General features: G+C 39.0%; 1 protein-coding gene across 4 annotated transcripts in view; it reads left to right on the forward strand.

Moving 5' to 3' along the window:
- KITLG (KIT ligand) overlaps window positions 1-19,431 on the forward strand; it is an 83,528-nt gene extending 64,097 nt beyond the window's left edge. For 2 of the 4 annotated variants that reach the window (XM_032493650.1, XM_032493647.1), the window contains 4 exons: window positions 5,137-5,246; window positions 6,205-6,272; window positions 7,313-7,389; window positions 14,098-18,469. In XM_032493650.1, coding sequence (XP_032349541.1) covers window positions 5,137-5,246; window positions 6,205-6,272; window positions 7,313-7,352 — 218 coding nt within the window. In that variant the 3' untranslated portion in view covers window positions 7,353-7,389; window positions 14,098-18,469. Of the gene's footprint in view, window positions 1-5,136; window positions 5,247-6,204; window positions 6,273-7,312; window positions 7,390-14,097; window positions 18,470-18,674 lie in introns of those variants that run through there. The other 2 variants (XM_032493649.1, XM_032493648.1) reach the window with 2 other exon arrangements.
- Window positions 19,432-20,368: the final 937 nt, after the last annotated feature.

The following is a 20,368-nucleotide window of genomic DNA, read 5'->3' on the forward strand; positions in this document are numbered from 1 at the left end:
TTCTGCATATCCACTGCCCCGACACGTGCATAGCCCCTCCCATTATCAACATCCCCCACAAGAGTGGTGCATTTGTTACAGCTGACGACTCTGCATGGACACATCACCAACACCCAAAGTCCATAGTTTATGTGGGGTTCACGCTCAGTGGTGTACGTTCTGTGGGTTTGGATCCAGTGCATTTTTCATTTCTAAGTGTGTGCTCTGTGTTCTAGAATTTCCATTTGATTCTTTTTATATTTTATATTTTCCTTCTGAGATTTTCCATCTGCATATTCATTATGACAACATTTGCTTTTTGGGCTCTTGGATATAGTTATAATAGCTGCTCTAAAGTTCTTATCTCCTAATTTCAATGTATAGGTCATCCCAGCTTGGTTTCTATTAACTTTTTTTTTTTCCTCTCTGATTATGGGTCCTATTTCCCTTTAGATGGCTAGTGTTTTTTGAATATATGCTAGATATTTTGAAGATTATGTCACTGAATACCTGGATTTCGTAGCGTTCCTTTGGAGACTGTTGCTGAGTTTTGTTCTGACAGGCAGTTACTAGCATAGCAGATCAGCTTTGTCCTCCTTCCCAGGCTTGTTTTTAAGATTTATCAGAGGGAAGAGGGTGAGTAGCCTTATTTCTAAATCGTGGAATTTCTGAGATAGTTCTTGAGTGCCTAGAAAACCCTCTCCATTCTTGCCTGTCAGGACTCCTCTGTCTCTGAATGGACTGCTGGGGTCTCTGTTAAAGTCATCGCCCCCCAGGCAGTTTAGTGCCGGGTTTTGTGAGGTCTCTCCCTGTGCGGGTACAGCTTAGTTTTCCACCAGTGACTTCGGGAGGCTCCTCCAGAGACTGCTAGAGCTCCTCTTCTGCACACTCCTTTCCTGCAAATAACCCTGCCTCACGAACCCAGCCCCGGGAGCAACCCTGAACTTCATCCTCCTGACTCCCTAGCTCAGTGAGACCACTGAGCCCTGCTTGGGCTCCGTCTCTCACACTTCAGTCTGAAGGTGCCTCCCAGCCAGAAAATCAGGACATTCGTGGGCCTCAGCACACGTGTTTTCCCTCTCAGGGATTACACTCGTGTACTGCCTGTTGGCTGATGTCTAAAAGCAGTTCCCTTGTATAATGTGTCTAGTATAATAATGAGTTAAATTGGGAAAGCTAATTTGTTATCATCATAGTTGGAAGCAAAAGCCTTTTCTACTTACTTTAAAAGACCAACTGAATATAAAACTCCTTCAGCCCTGTTCCTTCTGAGTCTGTAGGTGCTTTTTAAATTGCAGTGTGAATGACCAGCTTTCTTTTTTGTCTTCCTTTCTTTTTTCTTCCTTTTTGTAAAAAATATGGCTTCTTGCATAATGAGCAGCTTTTGGCCAGGTGATATCACTCATGAAGACAGCACTTAGATTCCCATGCCCAAAACTAGCTCTTACGAAACGTGCATTCTCGTAAGAAAACCAGACACAAAAAGTACTCATAGTATTTAATAATACATATCATTTATATTATAATATGTATAATAATAGAAGTATGTAAATGTTTTTAATTGTAGCACAAATGAGGTAAGACTTTCTGGGGAGGAGGGTCAGGGAAATTGATGAAATCATGCTAGTGTTTCAGGGATAAGACCCCAAAAGTGTCCATGTTGTCCTGAGGACCAGGCACATGGAGTAATCCAGAGATGTGAGTGCCCTCTCTGTAGCTTATAAGATATTATAAAAGCATACAAATTATCCAAAGGGATTTGTTTTCAAAGTAATAGTAATATCATCATAGTACTAAGCTAAAAGGATATTTTTTAAATGTTTAAGTTTGAGATCCTTGGAGACAATATATTTAAATGATAGGGAAGAAAACCCTTACTTTAATGTTACCTTACACGTCTTCTAGAAACACGGTCTTGAGTCAGACTGCCTAGGTTTATATCTCAGCTCTAGACTTTGGCTCCCTGTGTGACTTTGGGCAAGTTACTTAATCTCTCTGGATTCCTCAGTCCAGTGGAGGTTGATAATATCTCCCCTGTAAGTTTTCTGTGAATTTTAAATGAGTTAGCGCAAATGTTCTTGGAGCCTGATATAAGTAGTACAGGTTCATCAGTAATTATTAGAACAATTAGATGCATCGAGGCTGGGTCAGTAATCGTGGCAAGCCTGTGGCAAGCTTCGAATCTGAATCAAGGGGGAGTTGCATGTTTTCTAAGCACCAAGAAGAGAGCCATATTCACAGGCACAGTGCCCATAAGCAGACTCACACTATAAAGGAGTTCAGCAAAACTGTTTGTACAGATGTCCAGTATTATTAGTCAAACCATGCAAGTCAGTTTCCACAAGTTTTGGACAGGGGACCGCTTTCATGATAATGAGATGCAATTAATATGAAAACCACCCAGGAATTCTGGATTACTCAAATCCTATCCAGATGAGCTCCCCCACCCCACAGGATTTCTGGGGCAATCTACATAAAAGCAGAGCTTTGCTACCATCTTGGGCTTTGGACCCAAATACCCTTCATATTAGCCCAGAGGCATACAATTCAAATCTCATTGATCCCTGGTGGATAACAGCAGTAGCAACTATTCGGAGTCATGCCCTGGAGTATAAGCAAACTTTTTCTGATAACATCGGTTTTCTCTTCCTGGAAGGGGGATGGCTGTATCACTGGAGAGAACCCAAGGCCTGCCTTTGAAGCCACTTACAGTAACAAGAGAAATAACAAAAGCAAGGTGACACTGACCTCTCTAGGGGGTGAAGCTCAGTTCCTGTGGTTCTTCCCCCTCCCGTCTGTTCCAGGCCTTGCCCTCCCTCTGCTGCAGAACCGCTGCTGTGTGTTAGATTCCATAACTTTGTTTAGGGCTATCGTCCAAGGGGTGGAACTTTCAAAGTGGTGGGAAGTCACAGTATCCTGGTAGGGCAAGGTGAGCTTTCTTTAGTCTCTCCTCCAGAATGGCTTTATCTGGAACACTTCCCCCAGGGGCTGACCTCCTTTCTGAGAAAGATTTTGCGTGCAGAACCAGAATGCCTCCCTCTGAAGTAAGCTCCTTCTGCTTCTTGCTGGTGGGTTGGTCTTTCCTCTGGCCTGAATGGTGCAACTCAAGATTTGGCTTTTGGGTAGAACAGGACAAACAGAGCGTTTGGCTCCTTTGATTCCAGGGCATCTAGCAGCCCAAACATAGATAATGGAGTTCTCCATGGCATCATCCTAGCTCACAACATTTCTATGAGGGTCTGGGGATAGAATGTTAATAGCTTCCTTTGTTCTCTCTGTATACATTGATCAGGGGCCCTCAAGGAGGTCACTTGGTCAAATCATAATCACATGCCAGCAATCCCAGTAGACAGTGTGGGCCATGGTGGACTGGCCATCAAGGAGAATTCAAGCATCCTACTAGGGTACAAACACAAAGAGCCGGATTATTTACAGATAGTGGTGTAGACATTCCTAAAATGGTAGGACTCGTGTGTAACTCCAAATCCACTTCCTCATAGAAAACTCTTTTATAAATGGTAGTTAAGTCCCAGACAGCACACATAATCTTATACAACGTTATCCTCACAACAGCTGTATTACTGTAATAACGGTAGCACTTTAATTGTACCAAATCCCATTTATAACTCAGGCTTATTTTGGTGATAGTATTCATGTTGAGGTTTAATTTAAGATGCCTAAAGCCTGTCTCCCATGGAGCTGGCTATAAAATGTGGGGTGGGCCAGAAGATCTGTTAGTCTAGCCTCAAGGAAGTGATTTGTGGTTACATGAATGGATCTTACTTCTTTACTCAAACCCCCCATCCCATAAGTGTAAGGGTCGCTCATGACTCATCACACCACCCAACACACATACTTGTGTGAGCACACAAACTTCCTCATATTAGAGATTCTTTGGAAACATAGGATTAGGGAATTTCCTGTTCCCAGTTTACAAATGGTGGGGAAATGGGCAATTCCTGTTCACACTACAATAGATGAGATTAAATTTCTTAACACTCAGGTTAAATCTATGAGTTTATTTTCCCTCATAAATGTTGATACACATACAGTGGTTTGGTTCTTTTATACTATGTACTTTTCAGGTACTTTATCTACTAAATACGTGACTGTAGACTGATACAGCAACCCAGGAATTGTTGCAAAATATCATAGCCAAAAACAGTCACTTTCTCTTAGATGAGTATACATTTTGATCCTATGATTGTTGAAAATGTATCATTTCTAAATTTATTACATCTTCAAAAGAAAACTGAAAGTTTAATTCTTACAAGTAGACATGTATGTCAATGTTCTGAAACCACTAAGTTGTTCCTCATAAGGGGACATAGAGAAAAATCTGTCAAAATGTTAAGCTTTGTGTTGGGAGTAAGAGACCTTTGGGGGAGATACGTTTTGTTTAATTCATGAATCATCCTGCTACTCATGGAAGAGCAAAGCAGGGTGAAGGGAATGTCCCAGGTTAATCTCTGATGTCTCCTCTCTCGCTCAGTTAAGTATGTAGCGTCAGCGTACACGGACACAGATGCCTCCAGCCATTCTTCAGTGTTTGATGGTCTCAGGTTTTCCAATGCAGAAAGTCTGAAAATTCAAACCTTTAGTCCATAGCACAGTCCTGGGTACTACCTGGCATCCAATAAATACAAAATGAAGATGTGATGGGGAAACACCGTAATGCTAAACATGAGGTACCTAAAAATACCCTAAATGCAGTGTACATATTGTCACTTAATATTTGAGGCAGGACAAACATAGCTTAATGCATACAGACTTTGATCTGGGATGCAAAATGTCATCTTTAAATTGTCTTGGCAAGATGTGAAAAGTTGGAAAGTGAAAACATCCTAGAAGATAGACATAAAAGGAGGATTTGCTTGATAGTATACATCATTTGCAGGTGTACGCCATCTGCGTTCCGTATGTGTCAATATCAACCAAGTCAAATGCTCTTCTGTCTGAGGGGTTTCTTTCTTTTCTCAACTTACATCTTTTGGAGACTACATGGACTGGTATTGCAAGCAGAAAAATCAATGTTTTAAATATTCTAAACAGATGGGTCAAGAGTACATTATGGAAACAGCTGGGAACAACACAGCATAAGAGCAAAACCTCTGGTACAGATGTGCTGTGTTCACCACTGTGCTGTTTAAATTACAGGGAAGGCCTCCAATTCCATTGATGACTCCAACCTACAATGGGCAGCCATGGCATTGCCAGCATTCTTTTCTCTCATAATTGGGTTTGCTTTTGGAGCCTTATACTGGAAGGTAAGTGTGGCTATTCTTTTTCCACCCCCCTGAACAAAAGCTTTCTGAACTTTATATATTTATTAGTTAATCATTTATATAAATACAGCATGAACAAACAAACTGCCCTTTCCTGAGAAAGGATCCTACCAAGAAAACATTAAGATAGGATACATTCTACCTTACCTTATAGCCTCAACAGAATGTATGTCTTAAAAAGGTTTCCCCCATTTCTCATTATGCTTTGGAGACAACCTCTCTAGCTGAGAATGTGCACACTTAAGAAATGCAAGCTGGGAAGGCAGGGGAAGGATAAATTAGGAGTTGGGATTAGCATATACATACTACTATATAATACAGATAAACAAGGACCTACTGTATAGCATAGGGAACTATATTCAATATCTTGTAGTAACCTATAATGGAAAAGAATCTGAAAAAGAATATATGTGTATATATATGTATAACTGAATCACTTTGTTGTACACCTGAAACTAATGTATACTTCAATCTTTTAAAAAGGTTGGGAAAAAAAAAAAAAAGAAATGCAAGCTGGTTTTAATAGCCTGAACTAAATATAAAAAGGAATAAATATGCTGAAAATCATTTGATGTGCTTAAAGCTAGACAGAAATGTCATTTGTATTATCTGCTATCTTGGATTTCTCACTCCTTTGTTCTCTTCCTGTTGAAGCCTGTCTAAAATTTTTTAATCTGCTATAAACCATTGCAACTCAGCTTTTTGAAATATCTTTTTAATTTGATTACTGTTTAAATCTTTCAGTTTCTTTTTTACTCTTTCATCTCTCACATCCTAAAAATGTTGAGTTGATAAAGCCATGCGTTTTTCATAATTTCATACTGTAAAAATATTTGTAAACCCTGCATGCTGAAGAAAGCATAAAAGTAGGGACCACTTACCTCTTAAATATTGTACTCAGCAGATGTTTTTACAATATATATCATTGTTCTTTTTCCAGAAGAAACAACCCAATCTGACAAGGGCAGTTGAAAATATACAGATGAATGAAGAGGATAATGAGATAAGGTATTTTGTTTTACTGCATGCGGGCATGGGTAAGCCTGGCCCTGCCATTTCACATACTGGGTACCTGCTCAGAACATCTCAAAGAAGGTGTTTCACTCTCATAATGGCAGTTCCCAACTGGTGTCTTGTAAGTCTTTATCTACATTTCTGATCTCTCACTGTCTCTTCAATCCTCCACCTCCATTTCCCTGTGAAATACCTTCACATAACTATGCTCCTGACCCTTCTTGGGGTGTCATCTCTGCTCTGTTTCTTTAAGCAGTAGAATCTTGCTCTCACATTCCTGCTCATGGACCTCGGGAGGCACGTTTGCTTGTTCTCCTTCTTTTCCACACTGTTACCGAGACACACTCTTTGGGCCATAGTCATTATCTTCATCCATATCTTTATGATGTTTTGACTGAGTTGCTGCTCCAGAATCTTGCTTTTCCTCAGCCTTTCTAAACACCTGTGTCTCATTCTCCTTAAACCCTGTTCATAATATCACTTCCTACTCAAGATACTTTAAGTGATTTTCTTTTGCATACTTCATATATTTGACTTCCCTCTGGCTTTCAGAGCCCTTAACTTTTCTCAACCTATTCAGTATTTTCTCCAAATCCAAATACAAGAATTGTTTCAAGATGCCTTTCCATTTATGGTAGCTGACCCTGATTACCATCATGCCCTGGTACCAATACTTGGATTTTAAATCAATAGTTTCCATTTAGTATGTTACTTTCTCTTGTATCATGCTGTGTGTGTAAATACTTATAGTAAATGCATATAAGCACTTTTAGCACGTGTATCTGCATACACATAGAGAAATCTTTAACTATTTGGGGAAACTCTGTTGAAGCAGATGAAGTCTGTCCTCTTCCCTGCAGTGATATTATGAAGGTAAGCTTCCCACTCCATATCACAATCTTTTTCTACTGTATTTCTAGGTTTAACAAAAAAACAAAAACAAAAAGACCCCTGCCCTTTACAATGCCCAGATCATGGTGTCCCTCAGAAACTCTGTCTGAAAGCAAACACACATTTTTCTTGTTGTTTTTCAGTATGTTGCAGGAAAAAGAGAGAGAGTTTCAAGAAGTGTAATGGTGGCTTGTATCAACACTGTTACTTTCGTACATTGGTAAGTTTTTAGAGTTTAAGTTAAAAGATTTAACAAGAATGATACAGCATGGTAGATGCCAAAATTTATTGTCTTCTCTCAAGCTGATGTTAGCATGTCAGCTGAAGCTGTTACATAACTGAATTGTGCATTCTCAAGTTTTGAAAGGCAAGCAGTGTTAGTCCTGATTAGTGGATTCATCTTGTGTGAGAGAGATACAAAACATTAATAGTTGCGTGTTTACTATTTTTGAGGCCAGGAAATAAATTAGACAAGGGGAACAGAGCAAAGTAGGACTAAAATAAAATATTATTAGTAGAGGAAGAGTAAATAAAACCAATTTCAGTTAGATGTGAGTACTATAACATGACAAGAAAAGTATCTCATGTGTTAAATGCTGAAACAAGTGAAATCCAAAAATATTTCCCTGCTATTTTAAAGAAAAGGAGAAAAGGTCAGAATCCTTTATAGTCAGGAAAAGGAAATTATCAAGGTAGTGCCACCTGCCACATGACTGGTAATAGTTGGGCCTCATCACAGTCCAGAGCCTAGGACACACTGAATATAAACCAGGGACAAACACCTGCTCTGACCGTGTGGGTTCATGGAGTGCCTGGGGAGAAAGGAGACTTGGAAAACAGGACCAGAGATGCTGATGTTTCTGTCTCTGCTGTCTACTCTCTCAGCTCCCAAGCTGCAGGCACAGGGCAGGGAGCACCCTGAATGGCACTAACCTCATCCAGCATCATTCATGCTCTTCCCATTTTCACTTCTGCCAGCTGGCTGTTAATTCTGTTCTGCCCATGGAACCCCGAGAGCATTCTTTGCAGTGGGGTTTGTGTGAGTGTGCTCTCATGTTCCCAAATCTTCAGTTCCTCCCTGCACTCTCTTGTGGTCAGAGGATCACGCACATTCCTAGATTATTACAGACACAGTCTACGGGGAGCTTCGCCTTTTACTTACAAGTCACTGTCCTTTCAGCTTTCCTGCCTGTCCCAGATTTAGAGATTTCTCTCTAGATTGAACCTTCCCCAGGGAAACTGGGTCACAGAGTCTCTTATGTCCTGCAGGAACTTTTATCAAATGTCATTTTTCAACAACCCAAAATAACACGATATAATAATAATGATGCCACATGTGTCTCTAACACGTTAGCCCTGCTGCTGTGCGGACTTCTTTCTTCATTTGTGCCTTTAATCCTGCCCTTAATTTGATCGCCACGTCCAGAGCATGAATAGCACCCTCACTTTTTCCTGCTCACATCCCGGCTGTCTCTAGGCTCATGTTTTTTGTCAAGTACTGTAAATAAATACACCCTCCCCTTGACCCTTTCTTATTTTTAGGCACAGTATTCCCCAAACTGAGATCGTTATTTCTGGAAACATATTTCTCTGCCATTCAATCCCAGTGCAAAGCTACTGCTTCTTCCCCATCTGCCATTTCAGTTCCCTTAAGCCAGACCTCCACTAACCACACAGTAAATGGTTAACTGAACCTGAAAGGCTCAAGTAATGTCCTCTGTCACTTGCTTTTGGATGACATTGCTGGGATCCTGTTTTGGCACATAGGTCCTGTGGTGTTTAATTGTGACATTTGTTCAGTGACATTTGGAGAGTGGATTATAATGGTAAAGCCCAGGGCACTTGTCTTGGAGGACAGAAGATGGCATTTTAAAGCAACTGCAGTCAAGCACCTTACACATATATCTGCTAGTCAGGGAGCATTCAAGGACAGGAACTCTGGTTCTCAGCTGTGTCTCCTCACAAGCACCTCACTTGTTGCCTAAGTGTTGTCAGTATTCAATGTATGTCTATTGAACAAGTGACTGAGTGATTGAATGAATAAATCCCATATGGAAATATAAGCAAGTGGTAATGAGGATAGTTCTTTTGAAGTGGCCTTTTTTAAGGTCCTTTTTGTTTTACAAGACAAGTATGTTCTAGAGATCTGCTGTCGAGTGTTAACGCTTAGAGTTTAAAAAAAAGCTATATTGTGTACTTAAAAATGTGTGAAGAGGGTAGATAGGGTAAGTCTTGTGTTAAGTATTCTTACTGTAATAAAATAAGATGTTTTTAAAACAATCTTTAAAAAAGTGAAATAGGCTTTATTTTTCTCTTATATATCTTGTATGTCTGTGTTTAATTTGCTGATTTTGGTCAACAGGACAGCAGAGTGTGTACAGCAAAGGGAAATACAGTCATATTAAAAGTGATTAACTTATTTTTCTTAAAATATAAAGTATTACTCATGCAATTAAATGAATGAAATAAGTCAGGTTAGAGCAGCCCCAGATTATTTAGAAATCACTCATCACACATCCTTGAGGAGTTCATGTGAAATGGGTGACCCTACCCGTCATCTCTGTGAAACTCTCTTGAAGCTCAGCTCAGAAACCGCCACCTCCAAACAGCTGACTTCCCTAACAAAAGTAATCCCTCTTTGATGGCCCTCTAATCATATTTTATATTCTGTTTCCTACAACACTAGTATGTGAGTGGGACATCACAGTTACAGAGGCACTGTGTGTCCTCTTCTAAACCATAAGCTTTTAGAGGCCAGGATTGGCTTCTGAATTCCATTTTGGAATCCCACCAAAGTATCATACAGTTTACGATTTCTGGCAAGGATGTCTCCCTGAAATGGAAGCTTCGTGAACTAAGACAAATCAGGACAAATGCTAAAGATACTAGAATAGAAAGCATGTGTAATACGGAGTTCTCCAAAGTATAACTGGAAAATGAAGAGGAGGGTTTGATACTTTAAGTACAAGGAAGGGATGTTGATAATAAATCAGACACAAAAGAAGTTGCTTCTAAGAGAAAATACACTGAAGCTGTGTTTAACATCAAACATGAACGTATCTCTGCAAAAAGTAAAAATTTTAGTCAACTAGCCAATGACAAGCATGCATATGTGGCATCCCACAAGAATTTTTCACTTACTCGGCTGTGTGCAGCACAGTTTAAGAGAAAGAAAGAAAACACAGTAGCCACAGCAAAATGTTGCTCTTCATTCTTTCCACAAATAGGACTCCCAGCAAGTTCTAGTAGGTGCATTGTTGGTGCAAAACTTAATATAACCCAGTTCTGTCCTCAGATTGCTTGTAACCTACAAAAGGAGATAAGACCTATGCAAAATAACCTATTTTAGACAAAAGGAGCTTTTGGTTAAAAAGTAACAAAAGGAGCTGACAGAGAAATGCAATAAGGAGTCAAAGGCAAGGCCACTGCATATGGCTGTACAGGATGTGCCCTCAACATAGCTCTAGATAATAGCACGGAAGATCCCTTAGAATAGTACCATGTACGCACATATGCAGTTGTCTTACTTGATGGGGAAGAGAAATCAATAGAAAGGCTTCTTTGTGCAGGTGATAGAGATGGCAGTTATACTGAGCTGAATCTTGGATGATTGGTAAAATTTTATATGCAATAGGGAAGGGGTACTCCAGATACTGCAAATGGCATAAACTAAATCAGGGAACCAAAAGCATAGACTGTATTCAAGTGTTTGTACAATTAGACTAGGGGAGGTCACACATAAAGCTAAGAAAGGATGGGAGTCAGTTTGAAACAGGGTCTGAATTTCCACATACAGGGCTTACACTCTATTGAGTGATACAAGGAGCTGTTGGAGGGTCTAGAGAAGATGTGAATAATATGGTCAAAGCAGAGGTGTAGGAAAGTAATCAGACACTGGTGTGGCCAGACGGATGGGAGTGGTGAACTGCAGTCAGGGAGTCCACTTAGGAGGCCAGTCTTCCAAACAGATTCGAGAGTCACGACCTGAACTAGGGTCAGGGCCGTGGAAACAGGGAAGCATGGATCACTTTGGAGCCTTTGCAGTAAAAGAATCAACAGGTCCTAGGTACCGAGGGTACATGAGGCTCGACATCGCAGGCAGCACTCAGGGATGATTTGGAGTCTGTGGGACTAATCAGTTGACAGTGTCTTTGGAAGAAAATGGGAGAAGGAGCTGTTAGTAAATATTGACCAGTGGCCAGATATGTTGGACTGGAACTTCAGAGAACAGTCAGGGTTGGAAATCATAGATTTGGGATTTGGGAGTCATCTGCCAAGAATTTTAATTGAGACCTTGAGAGAAGGACTACGTAATCAGGGAAAAGGCCCAGCTTGGTTGCCGGTAAATAGCATGAGTTTGCAGATACTCAGCAGTGTTTATGGACTCACCCCAGCGTGGAAATTGTAGAAGGTAATTCTTATTATAATTAGGCTGGTGGAGAGATTCGAAAAGAAACCTCGAAGTTTCCAGTAGATCTAAGACAGAAGAAAGTAGATCCTAGAATTGAACTAGAGATGAGCTGAAGTTACACTTAGGCATTTATCATGCACGACTTGGGGAACGGTTGATTACCAAATGGCAAGATCTGGGACTCTTTACCATATTTCCTAAGAATTTCTGGAGCTTTGAAGGGTTTGTTTTGGCGCTCTCTTCCTAGAGATAAATTGTGATGCAGAGGATCAGAAGGGATTTAGACTTGGGTTCAAACTCTGGCTCTGCAGCTTAGCTAACTGTATGTTCCTGGATGGGTCAGTTGTCTTTTAACCCCTGGTTTTTCAAATACAATGAGGGCAGAATACTCACCCTGCTTGTTTCATGGGGTGGTTGTAAGAATCTAGGGTATCATTATAAAAATTGTAGTTTTGTTCTGTGGGAAAACAGTTGTCAGCTTTTAAGTTTATTTTCTTTGCTAAATGACCCAAAGACAAAATCAGAATAACTTTCTAAACCTTGCTCCTCTAAGCTTAAGTTTAAAATTGCAAATTATTCATAGCTTTTAAAATATATATGTATATATTGCTCTTTTGTGATTCCCTTCTGCTTTTTTAACCAAGTTTATTTTAAAAATATTTACTATGTAATTTGAATTTCTGATGTTTTCTCTTAATGTCTCTTAATTTTTCCTTCAGGATTTAATTCTGCTTTCCTAGACACAGGTTTTCTATTTTCTTGAGTTCTCCATTTGGTACACTGTCATGTAATATGGTTCTTTGTGTATTATTACATTTTATATATTTACATTTTTAGTACACTACATTTAGTATATTACATTTAGAGTATACACATTTAGTATACTACATTTAGAGATTACATACACTTAGTATATATTACAGTAATATCCATTTAATATTACTAGAAAAAATGCTGTACTTACCACTCATACTATACAATTTTATATATAGCCTTTGTAATCTCAAACATTTTAAAACCAGCAATCTGCTATTCTGGGATTGATAAATAAAGACAAAAATAGAGAAAGAGTAATGGATAGGAAAGAAAAGAAATGCAAAATACATATTTATTTAGGGGCTGGGATTGAAGATAGCATGAAGGTAATTTTTATAATTTAAAAAAAACAACTTCACCTGAAAGTTGAGAAAGCTGTGTCCACCGCTCAGTGGTTTAGCGCCAGCTTTGAAAAACTAAACCTAAGTCTGGCTTTCATGCTTCAACAAGTACAATGAGCTGTACTGAGGCCAAGTGAACTTCCCCAGAGGCTTTGTCAGGATGTGGTGCCAGGGTTTCTGTCTTTCTTTCTTTGGCTGACAGCATGGAATGAGATCTTGCTGCTGCTACTTCCTCAGTTGGGAGAAGCAATTGCTAGAACCTGACTGGGCAGTCAAGAGACCGGAGCTGCTCAGTGGCTCGGAGGCTGTCATCTGTGGATGGCCTCCGCTCAGCTTCTCCACCTGCCCCAGATATCTCTTTCATGCTACTCCCTCAATCCCCACTTCTCTACTCTCCACAGTGCCACTGTTCTTCAAACCCTCTCCCCTCACCACCTGTCTACATCCTTTTCATAGCCTTGTTAGGGAAATTGAAGATTGATAACCCTCTTACCACAAATGGAGATAACTGTGGTGTGCCTGGGGGAGGCGTGTGTGGAAGCCACAGGGTATTCATTCATCCATTCTATGTTCAAGAACTATTTCTTGAGTACAGGTGTCCCCCTCCAGCACTATGTGAAAGTAGAGCATTCCTAGGAAACCCTTCCTAAACCAAAATGGCTTAAAGCAAAGAAGCAATGACTTGAGGACACATCCTGCTAATGGATGCACAAAATAAATCGAGAGACAGCACAGAAGCTCACAGACTCTGTTCAAAGCTACAGCGGCAGCTTGATGCTGAGATGCTGAGTGTCGGGGAAAGGAGCTTGGCGGTGCCACTCCCACTGCTGGGGGGGGGGTGTGCTACCTCTGGAGGCTTACTGCAAAACAAACACTGAATGCTATTTCATAAAAGCAAAAATCCTCTTTGGATTACTTTCATTTGCTGAAAACAAGCACTAATGCAGGTCCTTCATAAAAGCCAAGTGGTGTAAACAGAACTTTGGAAAAGCAGGGGATACCCGTGTCTACTTTGTGCCAGGCTCTGTTCTAGGTACAGACACCTTTCACTGGTGGAGTACAGCAGTGAAAAAGATAGGCAAATTTCTGTGTCCTCAGGGAGCTCACATTCTACTGGGAGAAGACAGTAGCAGTAAGATCATTTCAGATAATCTAGAACGTTGCCAGGGAGAATAGAGAGTGACTGACTGATCACTGCATCTAGGAGAACACTGGTCAAGTTCTTCTAGGCTGTGCAAGTGAAGTATGCATAGTAAGCCTATGTTATTCACTCTGTCGTCATATGAATTCAGCTACTGAGAATGAAAAGAAGGCAGGAAACAGAAATACGCTATAATCTCTTTTCTCCTTTCCTCTATAGGCGGGTAACAGTTCATGTTTGCTTCATAAATGAAGCACCTTTAAACAAATTCATATTCTGTCTGGAGTGACAGACCGCATCTTTATCTGTTCTTGCTACCCATGACTCTGTACGGATGATTCAGAAATTGGAGCAAAATATTTTACTGTGAAACTGGCACTGAATTAATCATCTGTAAAGAAGAACTTCCATGGAGCAGAACTCTATTTTTAAGGACCTGGGGGACTTGTGGTCTCAATTAGAACTTGCAAGTGACCTTGGGAGAGAAAGCACGAGTCCCAGACTGCACGCACCATTTTGCATGCCTCCAGAAACGTCTCATCGCTGAAAAACCACATAGCTTGATTTGACAGTTACAACCTGCAGTTCATAGTTATCTTGGTCCATGCCAGTAGATTTCAGCCTGGATAGTGGGGGTTATTTTTTTTTTATCAAAGGGATCTAGAAAAAAAAAAAAAAAAAAACCAAGAACTTAGTAGCATCAGCCACTGTTCATTTAGAAAGCAGTGGGGACAAAGTGTGGGTGTAGGTGCCATATCAGCCTTAGAGCTGCTGATGGATGAATGATATGGATCTGAGCTTGGTCTCTTCCTGACACAAAGCATGCTCACCCACATCCCACTAGATGGATGGACATGGTTGGCTGATTCTGTCCCTGCAGGGAGCCAGGACTGAATTACAACAGGGAAGCCTTTGCAGAGGAGAGATTCCAAAAGCGTCATCACATGAAGAAGCCACGGACACCGACCAGCAGGACAGTCTGCCGAGGGAGACATCTGGCACCCCTCGTGAAGTCAGCCTTTTCCCTTGACCACTATAGAGTGTATAAATCGTGCTTGCAAAATATACTACAAAATGTTTATATTCTAAAACTATTACAGAGTTATGTATGTAAAGGGACTTAGGAGAAACTGCTGAATATACGGGGGTCCCGTTTTTGATTTCTGCTGTGGGAGAAAGTAAAAATAACTTATGATATTTAGTATCTAAGGTTAGAAAACCACACCCACACACTATGGGTGCTGAAAACTAGGTGACTTGGCTTTTACAAAAATGCAAGGAATCAGGAAACCAGTTATTTATCGTATAATCACCACTATCTGTTTAAAGGATCCATTTATTTAAAATCAGGCACTCTGTATTCATTATGGTTTATGAATTAAAAATAAAAACAGAGCTTTATGTAGTTATGCATGTCAGTTTGCTATTAAAATGTGTGACAGCATTTTTGTCATATTGAGTGAACTTGGCAGGAATTCCCAAGATGGACATTGTGCTTTTAAACCAGAACTTAGAAGACATAAAGTGAATTTCCCTTGCCAATTTTTTTTTTATATAGAAGGAACATCTGATAAGATCAAAGAATGATCTCTCATGGTTTATTTTGATGAGGATTCTTTTAATTGATCATGAACATACATATAAAAGAATCCAAAGCTTTCTATTTCTAACTTAATCCTTGTGATAACATCATTGCCATTTATTACTGCCATCAGATGACCATTTTCAATACAATGATACAAAAGAGCAGGAAAAACTATTACTTTTCTTTAATTTCAAAAGCCCAAGAATTTCTAGTATAGTTGGGTTTTATCTTAAGCTCAAAGCTAATCCAAATACAACTCCAGTAAGTGGCCTTTGCTCTTTTTTTTAACCAAAGAGCCCAGATGATTTCCACAACCCCTTTCTTCTCTAAAGTGCTGTGGTTCCTCAAACAAACATTAGTCATTTATCTAAGCTACAAGCCAGGCAGATGCTTTGAGAAGCTGTATTAACTTGTTCAGGCCCTCAAATATACCATGGTACAATGATTATATCTAATAAAACCAGAGATCAATTTAATTGCTGGACAGACCTTTCTCTATGTGATGTTGTTTTGAGGAAAATAGGTATAGATTCATATGAGTATGTGTGTAGGTCATGTGTAGGTTGAGAAGATTGATACTTCTCATTCTAATAGTTTGATTTATTTCACCAGTGGTTTTGATTTTCTTAGGTATGTGAAGAAGCTGCTTAATGAGCTTGAGAGTACAATAAATGTGCTTTTGCTCTCAAAGCTAGTAGCTGGGTTTTAACACTCAAGGACATGGTCCTAATCAATAGAGCTAAGTAAACAAATTCAGCAAGTTATGAAATCTGGCGTGGTAGCTGAGGGGAGATGGATTCTACCTAATTAGCTGTATGGGTTCATTGAGAGTTGTGTGGATGACCAAGTTTTTAAACACTAAAATTAAATAAACTACACAAACAACAGAAAAATGCTGAAAATTATTTTGGATGTTAGCCGCTTGGGAATTAACAGTCATATCTGCTTTGAGATTAAAAATATATACATGTATCTTTGCTTTATTTTATCCACTATGCATTCTGAATATCCTTCATAAATCATGGAAAGCTTACAACTGACATCGTAAACCGTGAAGTCAATTTTTACATTGGTGCCATGTATCTGATAGTTCTCTTTTGTAATGTTTCTAATGTCTTTTAAAATGATCTCAGAAGCCTGCAGATTCTAAATTATACTAAAAGCTTTGCACCTCTTTGGGAGAACCCAAGTCTATAAAGAAACGGGCTCTGTGATAAACAGTGCGTGCCCAGTGATAGAGAAATGTTGCTGGATTTTGTATTATAATCTAATGTTCTTACCACACTGCTACTTCTTAGTGAGTCAGAGACAAGTTGACTTTTTTCAATACGTTAACAGAATGAGTACCCTGTTCTCTTTGAAAAGGATGAAGTCCGTGGAAAATGAAAATGTGTGATAAGTATGTCCATGATGAAATGTTTGCTTTTAGCAAGAATTAAAGTACTTTGGAGAAACTTAGTGGCATATTTTGGTACTCAAATTCAAATGAAGTTTTAAATTAACAGAAAAATTCATTCAGAATTCATGGATATTTCTTAATGCCTTTCTGCAGCTAAATTTTGGTTTCAAAATGTAATTTCAGTATGGGGCCTTTGGCCATTCCCTATCTATTCTAGTTTAACTAAGAAATAAATTTTTCTGAAAGGCAGTTTGACATAGTAGGATGGATGTTGGGGGAAACGTCAGGAGCCTCCAGTCTGCCCTTAGCTGATACTGGTAAATCACTGCTCTTCTTTAGATCTCAGTGTTTTTATTTCTCTGTATGGTGAAGTCAGAGGTCATACCTTAGGTGTGAGGGAAACCTACTGGTATGTGACTGACAAAGATTTTAAAATAGAGCTGAAACTATCCCTTACAAAATGCCCAACTCTGATCTCTGTGAAGAAGCCTAAAAAGTCTGTGGTTCTTATTTGTTATGTAAATAGGGTCTATTAGCAGAAGTGAAATTCAGTCTCCTGTAAGGTGAATTGGGTAACCATTTACACAAGAGATGGCTTTTTTCCTTTGCTGAAATAAACATTTTTGGATCACCTCTGAAGAATGAAAACCAGGAGTGCATTTTGCCTAGGAAAATTTGCTATGCGTGTAATGTTTGGAAGTGTACCAAATTAAGCATTTAAATGCTCTCATTTTATTAAAAGCCCAAAGCAGAAATGTAAGATGTTCATAAAGTTTTTAAGTGCCAAAAGACAATTTTGAATGGAAATGGGTAGACCATAAATTACGTTTTAAAATTGGAACATGAGATAAGAATTTTAAAGAAAGCCAGCTTGTCTTTGAAACAATATTATTTGGAAATTGGCATTGAAAGATAAGCATTCACATTGAAATTCCACCCAGTTCATTTGTGGTGTTTGATCACATAATTTATGATGTTGCTGGAAACGCCTTTGTTTGTAAAGAAAAAATAATGGTACTTTTGTTTCCTAACAAGGTATTGTTTTAGAAATAATCCACATTAAAATGGATATTCATGATCCTAAAATGCTTCCTAAGCATTGTAAATTTATAACTGCCATCTCCCATTACATCCTTTTTATGTTGTTTTTAAAAATAAAATTGTTTAAAAAACATAGTAGTTTCAGTTACTTGATTTCTGAGCTGTAAGACTCACTAAATAAAAGTTTCCAATCAGAATATCCTATTCTCTTATATTCTAAGGATTAATGTGTGATTATAGTGTCCACTTGCCACTATTGTCAAATCAATGGACTTAAAGTATTCAGACATTTAGATGAATGCACAGATATATTGCTAGTTCAGTCCTAGATTGGAGTTTGCATATTGTCATGTATGTCAACACTATTCTAAATAGTTTTATTATGACTGAAGTTTAATTAAATAGAAAAGTTTGTAAAATGTGATGTGTATGTGTATGTACTGTATGTGTACTTTTTAAAATAGGTATATGTCCCGATCCTTTTTTATACAGGTTTGAATTTGAAATTACATTATATATACATATACTTTATTGTTCTAAATAAAGAATTTTATGCACTCATAAAATTTGCCCTGTCATTTGCTAACATGTTGAGCATTTACAAGCTAAAATCAAGGAAACATCATTAATCACGATTTTATTGTAATATGGACACAAGGAGATAAGAAATCACTTTAGTTCAGTAAGTATTGGTTTAAGTAATCAAGGAAATAGATAAGGTAATCAAGGAAGACAGAGTCGAATTAACGCAATGTTTGATCTATAACTTAGGGAGAAGATAGGAAAACCACTGTAGTCTGCATGAAGCCACGGTGAAGTAACTGCCTAAGGACAACACTGAGGTCCGGCTAATGTGCTTGGGGCATGCAAGAAGGAGAAACGGACAGGCTAGGGAGGATCCTGGAGGAGTTGGCATTTGGGCTAAGACTTAAAAGGATGAGGCAGATCTTGACCAAGGAGGAGAATTATGCCCAGCCTGAGCAGTGTTTTCCAAAGCAAGAAATCGTAAACATTTCTCAGCTGATTCCATCAAATCAAACCATTGTGTCTTGAGAAAGTAATGCATAAAGAGACGCACAGTGAGATGAGGCCAGAGCCTTGAATACCACAGCAAGGAAGGCAGACATTACTCTCACGGCCATAGGGAGCCACTGCCTGTTTCTAAGAAGAATGGAATGGAACGGCAAGATCGAACACCATTACAGCTTATATGACTTAGGTAATAAATCATCATCCTATTTAACCCCTGGTTGGTTTTGACTCTTGAGCCCACACCCTCCAGCTCTATGGCACCACACTTACTCACCCACCATTTCTTTTCCGTTTCTTTGCTGATTCTCCCTCCTCTGCTCACGCTTTGTATCGCAAACTTCCACCAACAGAAGCCTAGATGACGATAACCCCATAACTGATCACACTCTTCCACTGTTTAGGCCCTTTTTCAATCAGTTCCTCACATAAGAGTAATACGGACATCTAATAATATTTTTCTCTGGTTAAAACACTTAAATGGTTTCTCATTAGTTTCACAATAAAACCCAAACTCCTCAACATGGTTCACAAGGCCCTTCTCCACTCATCTCATAATTTTGAGGGTGGAGGGACAGTTGCTAATTATTTGTTTTCCCTTTTAAGCTATAAACAGCCTGAAAGCTAGGACCATGAATACTTGTATCACTGCATCCCCCCAGTTTAATACAAACAGTAATGTATGGAACAAAATTTGATCTGAATAGATGTTCAATAAGTTAAAAGTTATTTTCTAAAACTTTTTTATTATGGACAATTTAAAAAATACACAAAAGCAGAATAGTGCAATGAACCTCCATGTAACCATAACCTAGCTTCAATCTTAGTCAGCTCCTAAATGATCTTATTTGTCTCCTACCTTTATCCCTTATCCACTCCCCCTTTCATATTATTTTTAAGCTAATATCTATAAATATTTGATCTGTAAATATATGTGTATCTCTAAACTGTAACTTTTAAAACATAACCACACTACCCTTGTCACACCTAAGAAAAACTAACAATTGTTCCGTAATATCAAAGACCCCGTAAGTATTCACACGTTGTCTAACTGCATTATACATTGTAATGTACTAAAATGGGGTATAAAATAAAGGTGAACGTCTCCCTTCAACATCAAAGTTAGCTCCTCTAGAGGAAAACTCTTACTTCTCGTTAACCCTCAGAAAAACTGTGTGTATACATATTTACGCAGCACTATTCTCTAATCTTACCCTTATCTATTAGAAGAATGTGTAGCACTCTGCATCAGCCCAAATAAACCAGGAAATTATGGATGGACACTGAGATTGTAATGTAAGGTGTGCCCTTTGGGATTTCAGTCCATAACTGGCAAAATCCAATGCACTTTCAGAACTTCTTCAAAATTTAAATGAGGCTCTTCCGAGGGTGTTTCTGCCTCTTCGGGGCCCTCTCAGTCGGTAGCTGTGTTTCCT

Source organism: Camelus ferus, chromosome 12 (genome assembly GCF_009834535.1).
Source record: "Camelus ferus isolate YT-003-E chromosome 12, BCGSAC_Cfer_1.0, whole genome shotgun sequence".
NCBI classification, from domain to species: domain Eukaryota; kingdom Metazoa; phylum Chordata; class Mammalia; order Artiodactyla; family Camelidae; genus Camelus; species Camelus ferus.